Here is a 24,389-nt window from a genome sequence, read left to right as displayed (position 1 = left end):
TTTTTTTTTTTTTTTTTAAACACTACTTAAGGGGCACCTAGGTGACTGAGTTGGTTAATCCTCTGGCTCTTTTTTGGGTCAAGTCATGATCTCACAGTTGTGGGATAGAGCCCCGAGTGGGGCCTGCTTCGGATTTTCTATCTGCCGGTCCCCTGCCTGCTCTCTCTTTCTCTCAAAAGGAATTAAAACAAAAACAAAGTTAAAAAAAATTAACACTACTCTCAAGCACACGTTGTGCTAATTGGAGACCAAAGGGATAGAGACAGTTTCGGTCACATGGGGAAGATAGGTAAACACATAATGAATTTTAAAAGTTTAGACTTGTATGCAAATTTCACAGTACATTCGAGGAGTTAGATATACATAGGATTAGTTTGTTTGTTTCGTTTATTCAGAGTACTTTCTGAGTCCTGCTACATTGTGCCAGAAGGTGGAGAAACGCAGGGAAAAGGTATAATCATTGTCATAAAGAAGTCACAGTCTGTGGGAGAAGCTTCCACAGCAGTGACTCAGGAAGCAAGAATGGAGCTCCGAGGGCAGGGAGGGATGATAGGGCCTGGAGGGCTCAGACAATGAGGACTGTATAATTAGCTAATACCTGAGCAAAAATGCTAAGGCTATGGATGACAACAGAAGACGCTAGAAAAGAATGCAGCGGACAGGTTTGAAGGACTGTTTACTATGACAATCCAAATTGCTTTTGGTAGACACATGGGGACATTCATTTTCCTGCAGCATCAGTTTTATTAAAATAATCTGAAGTTTAAAAGCACACCCACTTTCTTTTTTTTTTTTTTTTAATTTTTTTAATGTTTATTTATTTTTGAGACAGAGAAAGAGCATGAACGAGGGAGGGTCAGAGAGAGAGGGAGACACAGAATCTGAAGCAGGCTCCAGTCTCTGAGCCGTCAGCACAGAGCCCGACGCGGGGCTCAAACTCATGGACTGTGAGACCATGACCTGAGCGGAAGTCGGCCGCTTAACCAACTGAGCCACCCAGGCACCCCCACACCCACTTTCTTGAAATACGGATGTATTATATAGAATGCCGTGGCATGCGAATCAGGAAGTTATGGAAGGAAACGAAATTCCACAGCTGGGCCTGTAGGTGGCTTTGGCTCTCTCTCCCGAAGACCCTGGGGCTGGAGTTCAGGATCCTTAGCTTTCAGGTTCTAGGGCAGGTGGAGAAAATTTTAAGTGTTCAAGAAACGTGTTAAGTGTTAGGTACAGGGACTAGGGAGAGATTGTGGTGCAGGGAACTAGGAGTCTGTGCTCTCCTCTGCTCTCTGCACCTCTCATCAGTCCTCAAAGACCCTCCACACGGTGCCCCTTCGCCACCACGCAACGCCAGCCCCCGGCGCCTCGTTGCCAGGACAACCCTCTTCCGCCCGGCGCCTCCGCAGCCTTCCTGCTAAAGGCTTAGAGGACGCTGCGTGCGTCTGACGTCACTGCGCGGCGCGGCCAGATCTGGGGACCGCGCGAAGTCTCGTTTTCCCGAGCCCCGGCGGTCGGTGACGCGAGTGGGGTAGTTGGCCGAGCGGGCGCAGGGCGAAAGTGCCAGCCGGCGTGGCGGCCGGCGTGCGCATCGCCGCGGGAGAGAGGCGCGGTAGGATCGGGTACGGGGTGCCGTGGGCCAGGGGTGCGGGGATCCCGCCGTGCCGCCAGCCCCGTCTCCGCCCTGCAGGCTTCCGGGCTGGCCTGTCTCTAGGGCCGCCGGACTCGTTGCTAAGGACCTTGAAGCTGCCGAGCGCCGAGAGCGCACCCTTCCTTTCCCGGGGTCAGGCTTTGGCGGAAAGTAGCCCGCCCTTCTTCCTCCCAGCTCCCCGGCTCCTTAAAACAAAACAAAAAAGCCAAAAAACCCCCAAAACACTCAACTCTGTTTTTCTGGATTTTTTTCCTACACGTCCTCCTGATTTTCCAACTTTGACACCACTCTGTCCCTGAACGGGTCTTAAGTGTTTGGAAGAGTGTGGTGTTAGAGCGGAAGAGGGTAGGAAAATGGAAAGCAAATTTAAGACCCTTAATATTGGCCCTGTGGATTTATGGTAAAAAGGGATAGGTGGATATTGGGCTCTGTGGCTGCACTCTGGAATTTGAAGGAGCTTTAGAGATGGGTCACGGCTTCTTCAGTGGGATGCCTGTCACTTCTGGAACTTTCTGAACAACGGATGAGAGAGTAGGAAAAAAAGTGGCCTCTGCCCCTTGAGAATTTAGCAAGCCTTTTAGTGCGGTGGTCTCAAAGCGTGGTCCCGGAAGAAAGTGCATATAGGGAAAGAAATAGGATATGTGAGCTGTCCAAAACAATGAAAACCAAAGTATGCTTTTCCTAGCACTGACACGGATGTCTATGGCCCCTTTCGGATGATCCGCGGCACCTAAGGAGACGAAAGGGAAAATGAGGGTTCTGCTGTTGGGGCCCTGCTTGATTTGCTTGCTCTCTGGTTTATGACATAGTTTAGATGTTTGGGTCAAGGGGATTCTAGTGCCTGTTTAGAATCTTTATATTGTTTTGTAAAAGAATGAGAGGTGACTGCGATAATATTTGTAGCACGAAACAGTCCTTACCTTTTCACTTCCTTCCACCATTATTACCTCTTTACACCACCCTCCTCATGTTATTTAATGAAAAAATACTTAAAAGAGTTGTTGAGTGTAAGATGAATTAAGTCTTTTTTCTTTTACAAACAACTCATGTTCCGGTTTTGTTGTCAGTGGTATGCTCCCAGATGGGTATCGTTTTAAAAAATTCAGCAGACTTAATTTGTAAGGTAAAGGTGGATTCTTTTAATAATAGGTGAAAAATAATTGTTTTGGAAAGCAAGTCTCTAGGGTGTTTTGAAAGTGAACGCAGAAATGTTTGCATCGTGTATGTGTGTTTTGAAATGACTGCTGAAATTTACCTAAGTATATTATACATAAAAACTGCCCTGTATGTGTAAAACCTTTGGAGGCTCAATTTTCTGGCACGTTTCAAAGTTTTTCAAAATGAAGAGTTTCAGCGGCTCTTTGAATTCATTCAAAATATAACGCAGCACCTTCTTGCAGGTACCTTTCAGGAACGTCTTTTTCACATGAAAGAAGATAGAAATTTAGTTGTTCCTACACAAACTTTTGTAGATTTGGTAGGTAGTGTTGAAAACTATGCATCGTGGGGGCGCCTGGGTGGCGCAGTCGGTTAAGCGTCCGACTTCAGCCAGGTCACGATCTCGCGGTCCGTGAGTTCGAGCCCCGCGTCAGGCTCTGGGCTGATGGCTCGGAGCCTGGAGCCTGTTTCTGATTCTGTGTCTCCCTCTCTCTCTCCGCCCCTCCCCCGTTCATGCTCTGTCTCTCTCTGTCCCAAAAATAAATAAAAAATGTTGAAAAAAAAAAAAAAAAAAAAAGAAAACTATGCATCGTGGTTTCATGTGTCCAACTCTGCTCTTTTTGTGTTTGTGGGTAGGATCTTTGTGATGCCTCATTTTCAGCTGTGACAGCTGTTACAATTTATGATCAAAAGAAATATTAATTCATTAGTCTTCATCAACATTAAAAGCAGTTACTGTAATTGTCCCCAATTATAGAGTTGAAGAAACAGAGACACAGATTGATTGATTGATTGATACATACATATGTATGCATACGTACATACAGAAACTTAGATCATGCTGTTCCCATCAGGAGATTCTCAAAACTGAGACCTGGCATGATAGTAAATACTTGTTGAATATTCACTGAAGTGCAGTGTTAGGTTGAAATATTTAAAGCCTGGCTTATCTTGACTTAGAATATTATCTGACAAATTTAATGAGCCATTAATTACCATAATTCTGGTAAATGCCTTAAGAATGAAAGTGAAGTGTGATATTGGGAAGTAAGTCATCTGCTGGTAGTAAGATGAGGAAATTAGGTGAATGAAAATTGTTCTGTTTATGAAACGATCTTACATTTAATTTATCTTTGCAAGGCACTTGGATGTGGTCACATCATGTTTGAACTATCTTGGGGCTGAGTTAACGGAGTTTTGTCCTCCTTGTGAAGAATTCTAATTTGGCAAGTGGATTAAAATCATCTCATGAGGAATCACTTGCCAAAGCATCAATGTTTATCCTGAAGAAGAGAAAACGAAGGAGTCTGTGTCTCCAATATTTGAAAAACTCATTTGGAAGTGGAAGAAGACTTCATCTATGTTGCCTTAAAGGAAGATCTTACAGTGTAGTTGAGGAGTAGTTATATGCGTGTGTGTGTGTGTATGTGTATGTATGTATGTGTATGTGTATATGTATATATGTGTATATGTGTATATATGTATATACACACATTTTATTTTTTTAATTTTTTTATTTTATTATTATTATTTTTTAACGTTTATTTATTTTTGAGACAGAGAGAGACAGAGCATGAATGGGGGAGGGTCAGAGAGAGGGAGACACAGAATCTGAAACAGGCTCCAGGCTCTGAGCTGTCAGCACAGAGCCCGATGCGGGGCTCAAACTCACGGACCACGAAATCATGACCTGAGCCGAAGTCGGCCACCTAACCGACTGAGCCACCCAGGCGCCCCTATACACACATATTTTAAACTTTATTTTGAGAGAGAGCATGCACACGTGTGGGGGGAGGGGCAGAGAGAGAAGGAGAGAGAGAATCCCAAGCAGGCTCTGAGAGGAGTCTGCTGTGGTGCTTGAACCCAGGAACTCTGAGATCCTGAGCCGAAATCAGGAGTCCAACACTTAATTGACTGAGCCACCCAGGCACCCCAGGGTAGTTCTCTATTTAATAGCAATTCTAAAGGCTTAGAGTGGGAAATGCTCTAGTGGAAGAATGACTAGAGTGCTGTGCAGTGAGGGAGTGGAATAATCAAGTAGAAATAAGGAGAGAGTGCAGAAATCAAGAGTGCCATGGACGTACACATTTGAGAAACAGGAGATCGGGAAAGGCCGCATGGAATTTGGGACTGGAGCCAGACCTAGAAATACCAGCAGGCAGTTGGGTATATGAATCCAGGTGCGTGTGGTGGATTGCTTGGTAGACATAGGAGTTTATGATCAGGCAGAAAATCATCACTGGGAACTAGAGTCCTCCCATTAGCGGAAAAGAGGAAAGCGTGGAAGAGGGAGAAGTGAACCATCGCTGTCTGGTTGAGCGACTTGATATAATGCCTTCTTTACTCCTCAGTAACAGCCTGTATAGGCTTGTATTATCCTCCGCTTTTAAAATGTCTGGAAATCCAGGCTTGGGGAGATTAAATGATCTACCTAATTCATAAACCTGGTAATCGGTAGAGATGAGGGTGTAGACCCAGATCTGAGCCTAAAGCGGCTTCCGCCTCATCACACCACATTGATTACGTCTGTAAGAAGTGAAGGAAAAGAAGATAGCAGTGCTCTTAAGTCTTTTAGCCTGAGGGACCAGAAAATTGGTGGTACCTTGAATTAACAAGAGGTCCATAACTTCAGTGTGATAACCGTAGTTTTGGTTATGTTCAGGTTAAGGAGCTTCAGTCCCTTGACTAGGAGAGGTCATTATGTCTCGAAAAGTCAGACTTGATATGCAGGTGTTAGCACTTGGGGCTTTGGAAATACAGAGACCAGAGAAGATAGAGACGCCAGGGGATGTGCCAACCTCTTACTCCTTTCAGAAATCCAGTCCATGTTTTCTGACTATAGCCAGAGGTCTGCAGTTGAGTTTCTAAAAGCTTATTTTGACAGTTTGAATGGGAAAAAATGTTTATTTTATTTATCTTATTTTTTTACAGATTGTTTTTCATTTACTGTTATTGATACTGAAGTTGACATAATTTTGTATTTTTTCATTGGTCTTTGGGGTATTTTGCTCCATGCCATATCTTTTTTGTGTGTCTTTTACTGTATTATTTACTCTGTTCTGTTTCGGTCTTTATGTTGTTAATGCATCTCTTACTCCCCAAATTCTGAAATCAAGTTGCATTTAACTGCAGGCGTGAAAGGGAAGCAATGCAGAAATCAGAGTGCCACGGAGGCGTTCAGCTGAGAAACAGAGGGGCAGGTACAGAACATTGCTTTTTAAATGAAGAGGTGAATCGGGTTAGTGACACATTCTGTTACACAGATGGATACGAGTGAACTTTATCTCTTCCACCTCTTTTGTTGTTGTTGATCTTCCGTTTTTTCCAGATAACTGTGATCAAAGGACATCATCGAGCATACAAATAAAACATAGGACTACAGTTCAACAAGGCAAATCCTCATCATCAACCAGTTCCCCAGAGTCCGCAAGAAAATCTCATCCTCGACCAAGTGATAAACTTAACCCTAAGACAATTAACCCGGTAGGCACAAAAGACAGTCAGGACTGCCTTGTAGGCATTGTTTTGTTTTGTTTTGTTACATTTAGGCTAGTGATGAAGGGCATATGGTAATCATGATGAAGAATGGAAATAATGATGATGGGAGTGTGGAAATGAGAAGGTGTCAAATGGGGAATAGGCAGTTGTGGCGTATCCTGTCACATTCATGGAGCAGTACTGTAGAGTGTAAGATGAATTGCATATCAGCTTTATTTTTTATTTTCTTTAGTTCTGCTACTTCCTAATGGCAGTGAGTAAACTTGTATTCAATTGACGTGGGAGGAACCACATGCTTCCACAGTGGCGTAAACGTCCCTATTTTGCTTTGATTTATAAATTAGCTCCCCAGGAAATGCCTCTATAGTACCAGCCTCCCTTTGCCTTCTGACAGCAGTTTAACCACATTCCACAAATAGGAGATTTACGCGCAGGATAATCGTTAAGTGTGTAGATCACTGAATTATCCAGAAAGTGGGCACACGTGTGCTACAACACCAGGCAGTGTGTGGCCCAACCTTGCGTAGGGTAAGATGATCCTGGTTTCAGCCTTTAAAGGGGATTATGAGAATGGCTGAGACACTGATTTTGATGGCGGGTAAAACATAGAAAGGGTACGATGAACTGGCCAAGGGCAGGAGATTTTCTGACTTTCCAAGTGAAAAATTGTGTCAGCATATGTGTTGCTTTGCTTCTTTCTGTAAACTGCACAGTGTCAGAGGAGTGGGACTCCCGGAGAATGTCCTCCTCTCTCCTTGCTCTTGCTTCTTTTTCCCACGTTTAATTGAGAGATTCATGGTGACACTTCTGTTCTCTTCCTCTCTTTGGGGAAAGAACTTTGTAAAGTAGTAATATTTAGTGGCCCTAACCTTAAATTTTATTGCTAATTAAGGAAAGTTTGGGGAAATAATGACTTGACCTGAGAATAGAGGATATTAGACAAGACCATGTCGAAGATCTGTAAAAGCTACCAAACCAGAGTAAGTCAGTCAGAAGTCAGGACAGAAGTCACCATTAGGGAAAAAGGTGGTTAGTGACTGGGACGAGGCACGGCAGAGGTTCCTAGGGTGCCGGTCACGTTCAGGTTTTCCATACCTGCATGTTGTTACCCCACTGTTTTGGAGAATTCACCGGTCTACGTACCTATAATTTATACACTTCAATGTGTGTAAATTTTGAGCACTTCACTTGGATCAAAAATTACATGTGTTGAAACTCAGTATAGTGAAGTATATTTAATGTTGATTATTTTACAGTTGAAATCTAGTGTGTGATGATATTGTTAAAAACTGAAGGGACTATAGTTTTTTTCATGGTAATGGAATTTTGGTAAAATTTGGTAAAGATTGATAAAATGAACCCACTGGTAGAAAGAAAAATTGATAATGTGGGACTTGGAAGATAAAGCTATGATTATCTCTAAAAGGAGTTACAAATTAAAGGAAAAGAATGGAATGGCTTAGAATTTCAATCAGAAATTTTGTCTTGGTGGTTGTTTTGGATATTTAGGGATTATTTACATGATCTGTAGGTCCAAAAAATAAAATCAGTTCCTAATAGGTGGTAGAACTAAAAAAGTGTTTGTAGTCCTAATTTGTCTTAATTTCCCCCCCCCCCACTTCAACAAACACTTTTTCAAGTTTCCTTATCTGATATCAATTACTTGAAAACAGTTTTTAAAATAAATTTTTCTTAGTAGGAATTGTAATTAAATGAATGAAACATTACTATTTCTGTGAATTATTATGCAGAATGTGGGTTGAACTTTGTAAATGAATCTCCTATTATAGTATTATGTGTCAATGACATTTCATCTGTGTGTTGTAACTTCAAACATGTGTTTTTCCAGAGGAAAAAAGGCTAATTCTAAACTTATACCCTTAAATATATTTTTAAATTACTGCAAGTGATTGAAAAATAATTTTATCTAGTTGTATCTTTAAAAAAGATTAGTCCATTTATATTTTATAATTTAGACAACTATATTTTATTTGATTATGTTCAAAGTACTGTGTGATGAAATATTAACTTTTTGTGCCTAAATTCTCTAAGGATCAACTGCATTGAAATCATGTATTCTGTGATTATTTAGCCATTGTGATTGATCATCTCTTAAATGATCTTTGGGAATAGATACAGAGTTAATTTATTCTTTCGTTTTTTAACTTTTTTTTTTTTTTTGATGTTTATTTTTGAGAGAGAGAGCGCGAGCAGGGGAGGGGCAGAGAGAGAGGGAGACAGAGGATCCTAAGCGGGCTCTGTGCTGAGGGCGGAGAGCCCATGTGGGGCTTGAACTCACAAACCATGAGACCCTGACATGAACCAAAGTTGGACACTTAACTAACGGAGCCACCCAGTCACCCCCAGAATTAATTGATTCGTAAGATAATATGTGGACAAAGTTGTGAAGTTATATATCTAAGCAAACACATCTGAGCACATGTTCGTGGGAGCCTTGCACCACCTTCAGCTCTGTCACTCCTGCCAATCGTAAGCCTTTGTTTTTTGTAGAAGCGTGAAACCATTTGGGAGAGATTACAGGTTCTGGACCCTCCAGACCGTCCATATTTGACTGGAGGACAAGTAGGAGATGCGCTGGCGACTGAAGACAATTCTGCTTTCCCTGTACCTAACACTTCTTCCCCATGTAGCCCTCACCTTGAGAGCTCACAGTGGGGGAGGGTAGAAAGATGTATTATCTTTGTTATATTTATTTATGATGTTCGTATAATAGTATTTGTCTATATTATATATGTGATCCCAGCTCCTTCACGCCTTCGGAAACAAGTTAGGGGCTAAAAAGAAAGACACAGCTTGTGGCTGTGGTTGTGGGTCCAGTACTGAGGGGACCGATCGTTTTCCTCAGGTGTGTTGCCGAGTTGAGTGATGCACTTGATACCAGCATCGTGGGTGAAAAGTCAGGATGTCCCTTTGCCTCTGACCTCAGCAGGATGAAAATCGGGCAGGTATCACAGAGTGGAGGTGATGGTATACTTACTGCATTCGTGTCATCTTTTTCTTTCAGTTTGGTGAACAGTCCCGAGCCCCTTCTGCATTTGCGGCTATTTACTCTAAAGGAGGTATTCCTTGCAGGTAAATCAGTACGGATGATAACTGACCAGATTATTCAAAATAACTGAGTCAAATCAATAACAGTATTTAGTTTAAATGTATTGAAAATTTTATATACTAGGAGGTTGCAGTAAAGGTGACTTATTTACACTTTGGCTGTTGGACTGGGGTAGATCGTGAGACATTGTTGAAGAAAATCATTTCAGTTCCAAAATAGAATTACAAATAGATCTGTAATTTAAGAAATGGAATTAACCAGTTTCTGAAACAATATAAGCATTCATAGCCTCGGGCGAGTTGCAAATAAATAGTCTGAAACTGAAAGTTTATAATTGAATGGGATTGTTTCATTAGTTTTTTGTTTGTTGTTGTTGTTTTGGGTTTTTTTAATGGAGATTATTTTTTCTTATTTTATTTTTTATTTTTTAAAATTTATGCCCAAATTAGTTAGCATATAGTGCAACAATGATTTCAGGAGTAGATTCCTTGGTGCCCCTTACCCCTTTAGCCCGTCCCCTCTCCCACAACCCCTCCAGCAACCCTCAGTTTGTTCTCCATATTTATGAGTCTCTTCTGTTTTGTACCCCTCCAGGTTTTTATATTATTTTTGTTTCCCTTCCCTTATGTTCATCTGTTTTGTCTCTTAAAGTCCTTATATGACTGAAGTCATATGGTTTTTGTCTTTCTCTGACTAATTTCACTTAGCATAATACCCTGTTTCATTAGTTTTTGAAATGACGTTTGAAAAATTTCAAAAAGTTGTATTTATTGAAATTATATTTATTAATGAGTACATACGGTAGTTCTTCCTCACTTTTGATACAGTTTTTGCCACCTTTTGTAAGAGACATCAGAAGTGTTTTAAAGAAAACGATATAGTTACTGATAGAATGATACCATTTTAAGATTTCACTACCAAGAAACATTTCTTTCTTCTAAGTGTATCCAGTTTTAGCCGTTCTGGGTGATGGGAAATGTCATTTTCATTGTGGAAAGAATAACCACGACATTCTTTTTGTTGTTTTCTAAAATTCAAGAAATGTAGTTTTTAATGGTATTTGCAGATTTGGAGAAATGAGCTCAAGAGGCATTCCTCACTTTATTGTTATTAGTTTTTTATTTTATTCTGAGTCAAAACCATATTTACATATTCTTACACCCCCCCCCCCCCCCCACTCTAAGCAATCATGGTTGCTAAAATTGTAAAAATGTTACCGAGGCCTCTTGCTATTAAGAAAATAACACTAAAAAAGGTGTCAAGAAGTTGAGAACATTACAAAAGGGTGAAGAAACATTTGAGCGTCTTGAGTAAGTTCACTGTCATGGTTATGATGAGGGTTCTCTTGATGTATTTATATATCAAAACCAGTATCAAATGTTACACTTCATAACCATGTACAGTTTGTTGCACGTTGGTTAAGACTCAGTAAAGCTGTTAATAAAAAAAAATGTTTTTAAAGCAACAGCAGCAGCAGTGACCAATTCAAGGGGCTATCATTTTGTAACCCTGCATGGGCTGTTTCACCTCCTGGCCTCTGTTTTCTTTTGTGTAACAGAGGGGAAATCTGGCTTGTATTTAGATCATGAGGGTTAAAGAATCTGTATCTGAAAAATAATGTTCCATATAAAACACGTTACTGTTTCTAATTATCACATTTCTTTGTTTGCACATTGGTAGGTTACCTATTTTGTTACAATTATGACTTAAACATGTCAAGTGTAGCATTTGTGTTAAGACTCACAGATGGCACCATGCTTGAACTCCCAACACTGTAGGCTGAACACGTGTGGAGTTGAGTTTTCCCGCGAAACGGTTTTGCTGAAAGGATAGGAGTGGGGGTTACAGACTTTGCTGTGTGAGATGCCTTCGTAATAACGTTGCAAGCCATGATATTCCTACATGTTACAGAATAGTTCTAATATGATTATGTTCTGGAAAGAGTCTGAATGTGTTAGAGAATTAGTGTTTAATATATAATTACATTGTCCGTGTTGCGTTTACCAGTGTTTGTTATTTTAGATTGGTCCATGGTTCAGTGAAACACAGACTGCAGTGGGAATGTCCTCCTGAAAATCTTCCATTTGATCCTCTTCTTATTACTTTAGCAGAGGTATGTGTGATTTCCATTTCTCCTGAGTGTTTATGGAAAAAAACACCTTAAAAACTGTATTAAATGTTACTTCACAACGCATCAGTAAATCTTATTTTATGCTTTTGGAATAAGAGCCAAGCGAAAGTCATTAAAACACCAGCGCTCCCTTAGGAACTAATTATGATCAGTATATGTTTATTAGAAACTGATTAATCAGCTTTATAAACAACTTAGTCTACACAGGGATTTGTAGATAAGTAGATGAAATATTCACACTTAATTCCAAAAAAGTACTTGGAATCATATTGAATGAGTCATATCAGGAGAACATCAGTGCTTTAACTTAAACTACATCAGATAGCAATGGGTGGTTGATCTATTTCTATACAACCGGTCATGTTTAACATGAATGTGATATGTTTTTTAGGGAGCTGATACTAACTACCTAAACATCCTTTTGGAAAATTCTCTGGGCTTTTGCCCACCTGTACATTTTAAGTCGAATGTCAGGGAGATCGTTTTTGTAGAGGATTTTAAGAAAATTTTTCATAGATTCCTTATATTTTTTACCATGTCAGGAAAAAGTTGGCAGAGTATTAGCTTCAAGTGGATCAGTGATCTCTTCTGTGAAATTTATTCCCTTAGAGTCACAAGTTGAGAAATGAACTAGCCAGTTGTCTTATGTTTAAGTTACAGATACTTGTCTTTTTTAAGAGTTAGGATCATTTTTGTTGGTCTTTGTTTTTCTTAATTTATATCTCTGCTTACAAGATTATTTTGGTTTAATAACAGCATATTTTTATGGGTAGCCTATTTTGAAATTCAGTTTTGATCAAAGTCTTTTAAACTTGGTATTAAAAACTTAAAAATGTATCAATGTTTCATTAGTTTAAAAAATTTTTTTAAACCTTTTGTATATGGTAGCAAACCATTTTTTAGATGAATCACAACTATAGTGACACCTTTGAAAACATGGTCCAATTAGGGGTGCCTGGGTGGCTCAGTTGATTAAACATCCCACTCTTGATTTCGGCTCAGGTCATGATCGCACAGCACGTGAGATCAGATCAGGCCCCGCATCTGGGTCTGGGCTGACGGTGAGGAGCCTGCTTGGGATTCTCTCTCTCTCTTCTGCCCCTCCCCCATGAGCTGGTGCACCTGCCCACTCACTCTCTCTCTCAAAAATAAACATTAAAAAAAAAAATGCTCTAGCTAATCACAAAGTGAGGAAGGTGAGGGGAGTTCTTTAATTTGGAGAGTCCCTAAAGGGACTCTGTGTTTAGTTGAGATTACATAAAGTCAGTGCTTTGAATAATTATTTTCCAAACACCAATGCCTTTATTTCTGTGTTGGGTACATTATTAGCCTTTCCTTCTACTTATTTAATAATGGAAAAGTACTGACAGAACCACCACTATGGAAATCCACCTCTCTTGACCTGATCCCTCATCTCTACAATGGCCAGGAGAGGCACAACCTTAGGGTGATAGAAGCTGTGTTCCAAAGTGGTGCTGCTGTGCTTGGCGGTCCAGGAAAAGAAGTGTTTGATCACTGTTTGGAAGCAGATAGTTTGGTCTAAAGAGCATATTGGTTGAAAATTAGTATTTTTAGGCATGACTTTGCAGGCAGTTTTACTTATTCACAGATAATAATTAGTCAAACTGATGGAGTATTGCTGTTGCTTTTTTTTGTATTACGTTTTCAAAAAAAGTCAGGTGGCTCTTCTGTCTTGACTCAAAGTGATGGATTAAATCACAAAAGAGTACTATCCAATAGTTTCTGATGCATTTAGGGTGAAAGAAAGGATACGGGTTATTTTCATATATATATATATTTTTCAATCTTATTTATTTTTGAGAGAGAGACAGAGTGTGAGCAGGGGAGGAGCGAAGAGAGAGGGAGACACAGAATCTGAAGCAGGCTCCAGGCTCTGTCTGAGCTGTCAGCACAGAGCCCAACATGGGGCTTGAACTCATGAACCGTGAGGTCATGACCTAAGCCAAAGTCGGATGCTCAACTGACTGAGCCACTCAGACTCCCCTTCATATTTTTATTTCGCATTCCAATGTTAAAAATGACATTTAAAATCTTACAGTGGTTTTCTGTAAGATTTTCATAGGAAACGATGTTTTTTAAATATCTTAATGTAAAATATTTAAATATGAAGGAAATACAATATTTTAGAAACTCATTAAACAAGTTGTAAAGTCACTGTAAAGGTAGGAGGTCCAATAATTATAAACCATCATTGGCTGATTTTCTGTGCTTGCAGACAGTATTTGGTAGTACACACAAAATGTTTTCAGTATCCTAGTGAGGGTTTCTTTTACGTTTTTTCTTTTTTTTTATTATTTACCTTTCCTCTCTCTTCCTCTCCCCTTTTATTTTCTTCCTCCCTTTCTTTTTCTTTATTTCCTTTATTTTTCCTTGCTTTTCCGTTTCTTTTTCCTGTTCTTTAATGTTCAAAATCTTTTCCTTCCTTCTGTGGGTAGAAATTCGTCCTGTCCCATGTATGTCCTTTGTTCCACAATTTCTGGGTTTAATTGAAATTGTAATTATTGAAATTATAAATCATGATTAGGAAAACCATAATAAAACTTGATTTTCATTTAGACTAGTAAGAATTCAGTTTTGTTGTTAGTATAACCAGATGCTTAGTAAATCTTTTTTGTTTGCTTGTTTTGTTTTGTTTGTTTTTTGTCTTTGGCAGGGTTTGAGAGAGACTAAACATCCATACACCTTCGTGTCAAAGGAGGGATTTAGAGAATTACTTTTGGTCCAAGGAGCTCCTGAAAAAGCTGTGCCTTTGCTTCCAAGACTGGTTCCTGTGCTAAAGGCGGCTCTGGTATCCTCTATTCCTTTGGACTTTCTGTGGTACATTTAGAATATTTTATGTCTTTTTTTCTTCCAAATTGTATGCAAATGAGTCCTTTACCTGTGATTTTGATGTGTGTGCAAAATTAGGCCATGGTTATTCAGGGACAGATGATTACTTACTTGAAGACACCTGTAGAGGATATCCGAAAGGTAAAAGGGGACATTTTCAGTAATGAGAGAAAGTAAGAAACCTCACATCAGCCTTGCTGCTTGCTGTGATACAGCTAAGCTAATATTTCAGTCAAGCCAGTTTATTTTTTTGCTTCTAGATGGTATAACATTAAAGGTATTTTTTTAGATTCAGGGTTTAGTGGCTTATCTTCTAATTTTGAATGTTCAGTCTTACTTTTTTCTCCACCTGCTTACCCTTTCTTCTTACTTGTCTTTCCTCTTTCCTTTTCTGTCCCTGTACCCCTGACTGTCTAACCCCCCCCAGGTACACCTGGATGATGACGTGTTTGCAAGAGGTCTGAATGCTCTCGTGCAGCTAAGTGTCGTCGTTGGTCCTTCTCTGAATGACCATCTGAAACATCTGCTGACAAGTGTAAGTACTGAAAAGATGACAGAGTGCTTGTGTATGCGTATCATGCACTGTCTGTATCTTGTCGTGATCAGTGGCTTCCAATTAGTCGTTAACGGATTCAGAAATCCTAAAAAAAATCTGATTCTTCTTCTTCTTTTTTTAATGTTTATTTAGTTTTGAGAGAGAGAGAGAGAGAGAGAGAGACAGAGAGAGTGAGAGCGAGAGTTGGGGAGGGGACAAAAATTAACGAACAGTACAATGGTCTTATGCCCATGTTGATTAGCACGGATTATAAAGACAGCTCATCCACCCTCCTGTGTAATTGTACATTGCCACAGTCATGATTTTCATCATTTTCTTTGTTTTTCCTTGTAAGTTTTTAGTGAATCTGTAAACAGTATTCAGGATGAGACGTTTCCCTGTTATGTGTAGCTTAATCCTTAGGACAGATACACACTGGGATACTGGACAGTTAGAAGGACTCGGGAAACTCAAAAAGCTGTTACACGGTTTCAGTTCATTACAGTGAAGGGCTACCAAGTAAAAGCCACAAAGCAAGGAGGTGCACAGAGCAGAGCCCAGGAAGGTCAAAATGTGGAGTCTCCAGTTGACCTCTCTCACACTGGAGTTGGACAGCGCTTGCTTCCTCCAGCCAGAAGTGATATGTGGCAACACAGATGGAGTATTGCCGTCCTAAGAAACTCCCCTCAGCGTGGTGTCCCAGGGTTCATATTAGGGTTCTGTCAAGCAAGCATGACTGGCTGCTTGCATGGCCGACCTTAGTCTCCAGCCTCTTCAGAAGCTGAGCTGAGATCATGTGGCCCAAGGGCCCCATGTAAACAAAGACGCTCTTATCTGGCAGGATCGTACCAAGGGCTTAGGGGTTCCCATACGGGAGCCAGAGACAAGGGCCGATCTTTTCTTTAGGTGGAATTAATCCGTTACTGCACACACTAATAAAAAATTAAAGTCCTTGCTGGAATAACCCACAGCTGGCATTTCTCTGTGTGCATCCTTCTGTAGTTCAGAGTTGAGGCATGTATTTCAGTCATAGTTTCACTGTTTTTTTCTTGGACCAGTCCATTTAGAGAGATCCTAGAACTGGATGTTTAGCTTCTTACTCTGCAGAGAGACCATACACCCCGGGAACACCTGGCAAAGCCTATAGAGAGTAGGGATGGGAGTGAATCTAGCAGGATTGCCATGCTGAGGTTAGGAATAGCGGGAGATGAATTCCCACCAACACCAGGTGTTTGATGGAGAGAAGACACAGTGGGAATAGACTCTCGAAGCTTAATATATGGGAAGCCTTAGGAGAGAAGGAAGAGGATCCTGGCAGGTGTTTGCTTACAACCTTTAGGTCAGCAGGTTGTACCTGACTAGCCACAGGAATTTCACCCTAATATATAAAATGACTTATTTTAGATTGATTACTCCATTCAGACATTCAACATTTTGACAAATCTGTTGCTCTCTGCCCTTCTGTTTTGTGTTCTGTGCCAAGTAATATGCTGGACACTGGAACTATAATGCTGAACTTGTTTTAACAAATATAGTGGTGTCTATTGCATATAAATTTCAATGAGATATTTTCTAAAAGAAGCCTTGGAATCTAAAACAAATTAAGTGGTGTTCGTGTACTTAACTATACGGTAAGGATTCAATGATTTTATTTCTAGTTAGCATACTTCTTAGTGAAGTTTTACTTATGCCTGTGGTGAATATTGCTACTTTTCCAAGTCATTCTCCCAATCTTATTTTAAAAGCTTTCCAAGAGACTGAGGGATAAGAAATTCAAAGAGCCCATCACCAGTGCATTACAGAAGCTAGAGCAGCATGGTGGGAGTGTAAGTAAAGCCTTACTCCTTAAGTCATGGGTTTTTGTTTGTTTGCTTCTTTGTTTTTTACTTTTATGCTATGAAACTGACTGTATGACATCTATTATTTCAACCACAAGTTATCACGTGCAGTTGATATTTTCATTTGAGAGTTCGGAGCTTCCATCTTACGTAGATCACACGGTTTCTAAGCATTGGGATTCGGACCAGATTGTGTTAACACGGCCGTTGGCTTCCTCTGCTCTGACTATACCCTCCACGTGGTGCGACTTGACAGGTTTTTTTCCTTTAGTTTGGATGTTCTTGCTTAGACCATTGGAAAATTCAGAAAACAAAAGGATTAGTACAGAGAGCTCGTTGAAGAAAGTACTTTTCTTTTTCTTTCATTTCCCATCTTTTCTGTCTAAAAAATTTACAATTTTCCCATCTTCAAAGATTGAAATGAGATTCCCAGATGGCTGCAATATCATGTCTCGAAGTGCATGCTATCTGGAACGTGTGTGCACACGCACACACACAAGGATGAATCAAATTATTCTGACTTGCAAGAATGTGCGGGACTCTCTGGGGGAATCTCATTATATGTGGGGTGTCAAATAACTAGGTTAAGTGAATTTTCATCATTTAAAGCAGTGTTCACATAATCTAGTCTTGGAAATATTTCTGTAAAGCAGTGATCCTATCTTGTTTTGGAGATTATATGTAATCAGATCCTTTTTTAATTTTTAAGTTTATTTATTTATTTTGAGAGGTTGGGGATGGGGAGCAGAGAGAGAGAGAATCCCAAGTAGGTTGCACGCTGTCAGCACAGCATGGCTCAAACTCAAGAATCACAAACTGAGCCGAAATCAAGAGCCAAGCGCTCAACCTGCTGAGCCACCCAGGCGCCCCAACGTTTAATCGGATCTTAATGATAGCTTTGCATGGGACTGTTTTAACATTGCAGAACTTAGTTTCATTGCAGCTACTTCCTAAAGGAATTATAAAGGAAATTTGTGTGATCATATACAGTTTTAAAATGTCAGATACGTTAGTTTAAGCTTTGTCTAAGTTACCTAATTTGACCAATTACAGCGACTTTTAAAATTGATTATATTCGTTCTGTGATGAATGCCTAGAATAAAGTTTAGGTGGAGTAGGTAAGTCCCTAGACTACTAGGTAACGGATTTCTTTATTGCGTGTGGAGGATTAGCATTCAGACACCTTGTTGAGAGGTAGAGAACCATCCCCTAGCCAATCCAGTGTCCTCAGCAGAAGGGAACTTCTTTTTGCTTATAGATGTGCTTCTGAGAATTGGAATGCAAAATAATTTGCCAATTCCTCCCTTGTGAAATGCAAGTAAACAGATGCTAAATAATGATGATACAGCCTCCAATCTGAAACTCTCCCCGGGTGGTTTACACACATCCTGTGGAATCGGGCAAGAAGAAAGGGGCAGGCCCAGCATGTTAGATTTCATGAGTAGGTGTGCGGAGGAGGGCATAGTTTTCGAGTAAATAAACTTCAGACAGAACACATGAGATTTGGAGGAGAACACAGAGGGGTGTACATGCCCAGCCCGGAGCTCCCGAGGCAGACAGCGAGGGAGCTCCGCTTGTTGCCACGCGATGTCGTTGTTTTGAATCTTGCTAATACAGGGTAAAAAAAGATTTTGAAGTTAAGTATTGTTTGCTCCTTCAGACTTTTTCTCTTCTTGTTTTCGACTTCTACTGTCGTGCATAATATTTCAATAATTTGATAATATTTGATCAGAGATTTTCTGTTGGTGTGCTATTAAAAATTGGCCTAATTACCATTATGCTTTTGCTTTCAGTACTTTGTAATCCTCCCTGAAATTAACAAGTGCTCTTCTTTGTCTTCAAAAACCAAATGTTTTTATATCTTTCTCCTTCTCTAAATAGTAGAGATGAGTCTTTAAAAATTTTTTTAATGTTTACTTATTTTTGAGAGAGACAGAGACAGAATGCTAGTGGGTTAGGGGCAGAGAGAGAGGGAGACACAGAATCTGAAGCAGGCTCCAGGCTCCGAGCTGTCAGCACAGAGCCCGACGCGGGGCTCGAACTCACGAGCCACAAGATCATGACCTGAGCCGAAGTCAGCTGCTCAGCCGACAGAGCCACCCAGGCGCCCCTGCAGAGATGAGTCTTTAAAAGAATCTTCTCAGTATTACAGTTTCTCGTTTCTTGGGGCTTGTGTGTGCCACAGTGATGGAAACATTCAGCTTCAGGGCAGACAGGAAAGTGAGTTATAGTCACAGTGTCGTTTTCTTATAACCAATCAGTTGACTACCTGCCTTAAGTTGCAGTCGGTTCACTCTCAACCTTGATATAATTTTCATCCTAAATCATAGGCACATCTGTCTTGGAAAAGGTACGTACTTGCACACACCCCAATCTTGATCGAACACGTGGGAAGTGATTACCTGTCAGGTACTCAGTTTGAGTACTTTTTAGACATTGTATCCACTTAATCATCACTGCAGCCCTCAGGGGTAGAATTTGTCGTTATCCCCCTTTAAAGACCTAGAAACTGAAGCTCAAAGAGAGAACTAGCCCCAGATTTGACAGTGAAGCGACTGGCAGCATCTGGATTCATACACTGGTGATCTGGTTCCTAACTAAGTCTCCAGTGAAACGTTTTTTTAAACAGAGGACCACCTATACTGTATTCAACTCAGAAAAAATGTTACACTTCTCATTCCATCATTCTGTTCTCATTCCATTTGGTTTGAGTGTTGGACACTTCTTTAGGCTTGTTCCTACAGGTGTAATTAATGCCTGTTAGGGAACCCTGCATGATACTGATGAAGCTACGTTTTTTTCTGTTGACAGGGAAGCCTTATCATCATCAAATCTAAAATTCCAACATATTGTTCCATATGCTGTTGAAGAAAGGAGCCCACAAAAATCTCCTTACTTCCTGGTGACAGGTGTGAAATGCTGGCCATGGGCACCTATGGTACCTTTTCAGATTCACTTCAGGTTGTTCTTTTGTAAATCACAGCCACCATTCATTCCTTACTAGTTTAAGATGAGTAAACCTAGTTCCACTGAATCATAATAAAAGTTACCCATCAACAGGAAAGAATGGTCAGTGATGGGGAGTTGTTAAAAACAGTTCTACAGTAGTATAATTTTGTGGGGTCGGTTTTTCATATATTTACAGCTTAGTGCAAACAACCATTACTGGGTTTATAGTAGATGCATTTGTATTTATTTTCTAATGCTTTGTATTTATAATATCCCTTTCACACTCAGTTTGTAGCTGTGTGCTTATTTTTAGACATTTTGTCATTTTGTCATTTATCAAAGCTATGGAAATTTAAAGTATGGATAAACATTTGTGAGTTCACTTTTAATTATTGTCTGTACATATGCATCTTACGATGTAGAATCCTTGGAAAAAGCCCATGCCAGAATATTCTAGTTTAAGAATTTTTTTTTACATGTGTAAATTCTCTTGTAAGTATGTTGTTTATTACAACTTATTAAAACTGCCTAAACTTTAGGTGTTGGGTTTTATTTAAGTAAATGTCATTTTTGTATCCCGTAGTCTGAAAATACTGAAGATACTCATGTCACGAAGATCTTTAGAAATTAAAATCTGAAAACATTTAAATGCACTCCGTGATTTTGTCGTGCCTGCTTATGTTTAACCATTAATTAAAAAAGCTTTTAAAACATACTTTATAGGCATAGCCCTCAGTGATGGTGTTGTATTTGCTGACCCTGGATCACTCTACAAGAGAAAGGAATGGAGTGAGAAATAGAAAACCAGAGTACGACTTCCCATCCTGAGGGCAAGAAGAGGCTGTGGGGACATGAGTAGCCACCACACCGAATCCAAAGCAGATTTTCTTTGGGAGGGATGAAGATTGGGGATCACTCCTTTCTGCAGGAGCAGCCGTCTTCGGTCTCAGTAGCATGAGAGACCACCCTCTCGCTCCTTCTCTCAAATACACGGAGTGATCTCTTTGCAGTTCTCATCTCAGATACAGTCTCACAGCTGGGATGTCAAAGAACACAAGTAATTTCTAAGGAGTCATAAGTGCAGAAATGCCCATCGCCCCTCAGAGCTCTGGTCCTTCCCAGTCCCCCCGTCTGGGATACTCTTTCCTCAGGTCTCTGCTCCCGTCATGTCCGCGGACCACATGAGCTAAAACACCCGCCGGCCCACTGGTCTTGCTTTTACTCTTCTTCATCGCACCCAGCCCCACCCTGAGGCAAACGTGCACACGACCCGACGGTGCCAAAAGAAGGACATGATATTTTCAATCTGGTACTTAACGCTTGTTGGAATAAAAATACCTGCAACATGGACAGTAGAGTTAGAAACATTTTATTCGCTTTTAGTTTTCCTTTTTGAAATACAAAATGTGCACATTGAGTTTACACAAACACGCGATGGCGGATTTCAGTGTACATGTACTGTACTACTCTGAATGTCTACACTGGTGATAGCAGGGCGGCTCTCAACATCCTATCTCTACACCAGAATAGATACCTGATTGAGTGTTGCAAGGACAGTCGCTAATTTCCTCCCACTGTAGCCTCTCGGTCTTTGTGGTATTTCTGCAAAGTAGGGAAGGTGTGTGTATCCTAAGTGATGTTGTGGCCACTTGACAATTTTGGCTTAAGATCATTGAAGAGAATCTGAATTGCTGGAGTGTTACGATGAGCTAAATCATAAGAGTCCAGATGAATTGCTTAGCATTTATTTTCATCTTTAACGAAGTTTTGGTATGGTAGTTATTGATAAAATGGAGTCACTGATGCTTTCAAAGTGAATTCTGCTTGCTCTTTGTTCCCTGTAGGCCTTGGGGTAGTCCAGGTTTCTTTGTCCCTGAATGGCATGTAATAGAAAGGTGTCTTGAAGGAGTCGAGGGAGAGGGGATGGAGTAGGCCCTCAATGCTGTTAGGGATTACTTGTTACTAAGCATTACCATGTAACTCGAGGACAGATACCCTGACCCTTTGCATATGCCTATAAACATCCTTGCTTTGTTCCACACCTTCACGGACTTCCACTTAGTGACAAGATAGAAAATAGGCCACCTGTAGGATTGAACAAATCCCAAATTATATATATCATGTAGGCCTTGGCTATAATATGTATTATGAAAAATTAAGAAATGCTTATTAAATAAGCTTTATTAGGCATATGCTGACATCTGGTGATAAACTAATTTGTTTCATGTTGTAAAAAATGCCAGATAAATGAATATCTTTAACAGAAAGCAGCAAATCCATAGAAACTGGGACTGTGTGTTTGCTTGTTACTAATCATAGTAATCTTGTTTTGTTTACTTAGTGTATAAATGGAATTACAGCATACAAACATGAAAATTAATTTCTGGAAATTAAATGCAGATGCCAATAGTTTAGAAAACCATTTAAAATCCTGGGGCTGAATACGTACAGTTGAGTAGCAAAAAACACTGATATTTTAAAATCACTGGTAATGGGAAAGCTGAATAATCCCATGGCTAAAGAATCAGTAAAACTCTCTGCCAGATTCTGTACTTTGGAAGAGTCACAGGGCATGAAATGACTTAGAACATCCCATGAACTCAGTGGCATTATGAAAAGGATGCAAAGTTGTAACTGGAAAACTCAAATCTTTTGGGGATTGCTTTATATTAAAACAAAGCTTGTTTGCATAATATGCCTCAGTGTAAAGCTGAGCAATCTATGCTAAAAGTGGTAGCTCCAAGTTTAAGTGTGGTACAATAGTTCACATTTGTCTGTTTGAGGATGCATTTGACAAGTTAAATCACATTTTCAAAGAGCTGCATGGAGCGCATGATGTTTTCATCCTGTAAGGGAGAAACACAGTGGGATTAAATTAAGCGTAGCTGCAAGGGCAAGTACACTGTTCTGCTTCTGAGTACTGCCCGCCCCCCACTGCGTATGCCAAAAGCTCAAATACTAAGTGTTTGCACATACAGATATCATTCTATCCCTTTTCCATCTAGATAACTATGGAGAGCCCATTTTACAAATGTAAAGTCTGCAGGCTTTCAGTATTTCATTTGAATCTTACTTGGTGTCAATAGGGATTTTTTTTTTTTTCAAATTAGAAAACCAGAATGGAAACTAGAGAGGCATAGAGAGTAAGAAAAAAAAAAAAAATGGAGCAAATGCAAAATTTTGGCATTCCAGGTAGATCACAGGCCAAATCACAGAGATTTGTACATGTAGAAGGAAGCAGGGTTTGTGCGCGAGCCAAGAGCCAACTTCATTCAGGATTGGAGGGGGGGCTTGGGAGACATGTTTGTAGTCATTTCACCTCTCTTTCTGGGTCTCTTAGGGTTAAATCTGTATGGCCTTCAGGAGCCTTTAAAAATGAATGTTCTCATGGGGTGCTTGGGTGGTGCAGTTGTTTGAGCGTCTGACTCTTGATTTGGGATCTGGTCATGGCCTCACGGTTCCCCTGGTGGGATCAAGGCCCACGTTCGGCTTTGCTCTGGTGGTGTAGAGCCTGATTCTCTCTCTCCCTCTCTCTCTCTGCCCCTCTTCCTGCTCGCGTGCTTGCTGTCTCTCTCTCTCTCTCTCTCTCTCTCTCTCTCTCATAAACATTAAAAAAAAAAAAAAAAAGTGAATGGTCTCTCAGTGCCAGAGGAGGGACTATTGAGAGCAACCTTTGGACAGTGGCTGTGTGCAATTTAGCATATTCCCTAGAAACTGAAGAGCACAGATTTTAACATTATAGGGGCACTTGGAGATTCTATATGAATGGCACTCAGTGAGCTGTTTACAGTGATGATAAATAGCTGAACTTGTGCCGACTTCCCCTTCTAGTAATTGCATCAGCCAAGCAAGTAACTGCATCAGCGGACTGATACCACCAAACTGATCCTTGCAAAGGCCGCCACATCGAAATGTGAGTTGAGAAACGAGCAGGCGCCAACAAAGGAAAAGTGTATCAACTTGAAAATAAAGAGAAAAGCTAAAGTATCAACAAACCTCATCCTCTCTGTATTTATTTAAAAATACTCATTCTTAATTGTGGCTCTACCCATGCATCAAGTCAAATAACTTTAGGTAAGCTAAAACTAATCTCCCATCAGACAATGGAGAACCACTTGGATTTCTCTGAATTTTCTGTGCTTTGTTTTTTATGACTGAAGGCCATTACTGGCGCAGCCAAAGAGCCATTTCGGGTGCGCCTACGTTAAAGCAACGCGTTTCTCTCAGAAATCGGATGCAAACTCGGCCTGTGATGTACACTTGGCTGTACTGGAATTATACATCTATGGAGATAATATGTTATATGCTAAGTTTAGGCAAAGAGCAATTCAAAGCTCACATATGTTTTACCCTCAGTAATGAATACTCTAAAGGATTTAAGGAATGAAAATGCAGTATACTTGTAATAGTTCTATCTTTAGGGCTTTCTGTGTGGCTCTCCTAAGGGTAGGCACTCTATAAATGTTAATTAATGAACTATAATTAAGTTGACAATTGTTTTTAGAGTGGTAGCTTCTCTTAGCTGCGTACGAATGGTAAGCTTAGGTAAAGTTTATATTGTGCTCAGTTCATGGTGGCTAGCTGACTTGACTTAGTCTGGCTGTTATGAAAGCAAAAGGGATAGTTTCTTTACTACTATGAACTTACTTTTTGGCAACTTTCAATGAACTCATCTATGGTAACAACTCCATCTTTGTTTTTGTCCATTTTCTGTT

The 24,389-nt window shown here is 40.2% G+C and overlaps 2 protein-coding genes across 9 annotated transcripts in view; one reads left to right on the top strand and one right to left on the bottom strand.

Moving 5' to 3' along the window:
• Positions 1-1,520: 1,520 nt before the first annotated feature.
• On the top strand, positions 1,521-21,024 carry PACRGL (parkin coregulated like). 7 transcript variants are annotated; one of them, XM_042936797.1, is made up of 10 exons: positions 1,521-1,606; positions 5,936-6,003; positions 6,132-6,286; positions 9,327-9,394; positions 11,394-11,484; positions 14,177-14,311; positions 14,780-14,887; positions 16,633-16,713; positions 19,537-19,634; positions 20,398-21,024. In XM_042936797.1, exons 2-9 carry the CDS (start codon positions 5,952-5,954, stop codon positions 19,591-19,593), a joined length of 747 nt encoding a protein of 248 aa, XP_042792731.1. In that variant the 5' UTR covers positions 1,521-1,606; positions 5,936-5,951; the 3' UTR covers positions 19,594-19,634; positions 20,398-21,024. The 7 variants fall into 7 exon arrangements, with proteins under 7 accessions (XP_042792731.1, XP_042792737.1, XP_042792733.1 ...); XM_042936803.1 differs by lacking the exon at positions 20,398-21,024 and adding an exon at positions 20,258-20,332; XM_042936799.1 differs by lacking the exon at positions 20,398-21,024 and adding an exon at positions 3,944-4,189 and having other exon boundaries at positions 1,535-1,606; positions 19,537-20,207.
• Positions 21,025-22,022: 998 nt separating this feature from the next.
• The window catches only part of KCNIP4 (potassium voltage-gated channel interacting protein 4), a 224,710-nt gene continuing 222,343 nt past the window's right edge, over positions 22,023-24,389 (bottom strand). For both annotated transcript variants that reach the window (XM_042934052.1, XM_042934053.1), the window contains exons 7-8: positions 24,322-24,384; positions 22,023-22,520 (exon numbers count right to left, since the gene is read on the bottom strand). In XM_042934052.1, the coding sequence (XP_042789986.1) occupies positions 22,473-22,520; positions 24,322-24,384 (111 nt within the window). In that variant the 3' untranslated portion in view covers positions 22,023-22,472. The remainder of the gene's footprint in view (positions 22,521-24,321; positions 24,385-24,389) is intronic.

Source organism: Panthera leo, chromosome B1 (genome assembly GCF_018350215.1).
Source record: "Panthera leo isolate Ple1 chromosome B1, P.leo_Ple1_pat1.1, whole genome shotgun sequence".
Taxonomy (NCBI): domain Eukaryota; kingdom Metazoa; phylum Chordata; class Mammalia; order Carnivora; family Felidae; genus Panthera; species Panthera leo.
The sequence above is the reverse complement of the archived record's forward strand: the minus strand, read 5'-3'. Positions and strand labels throughout refer to the sequence as shown.

Bases quoted from the DNA above. Each gene is read 5' to 3' on its own strand.
- PACRGL (XM_042936797.1), top strand. From the start codon at position 5,952: ATGCAGAAATCAGAGTGCCACGGAGGCGTTCAGCTGAGAAACAGAGGG. The intron at 11,485-14,176 runs GTATGTGTGATT...TGTCTTTGGCAG, and splicing joins TTCTTATTACTTTAGCAGAG to GGTTTGAGAGAGACTAAACA. The intron at 16,714-19,536 runs GTAAGTAAAGCC...TTCTGTTGACAG, and splicing joins TAGAGCAGCATGGTGGGAGT to GGAAGCCTTATCATCATCAA.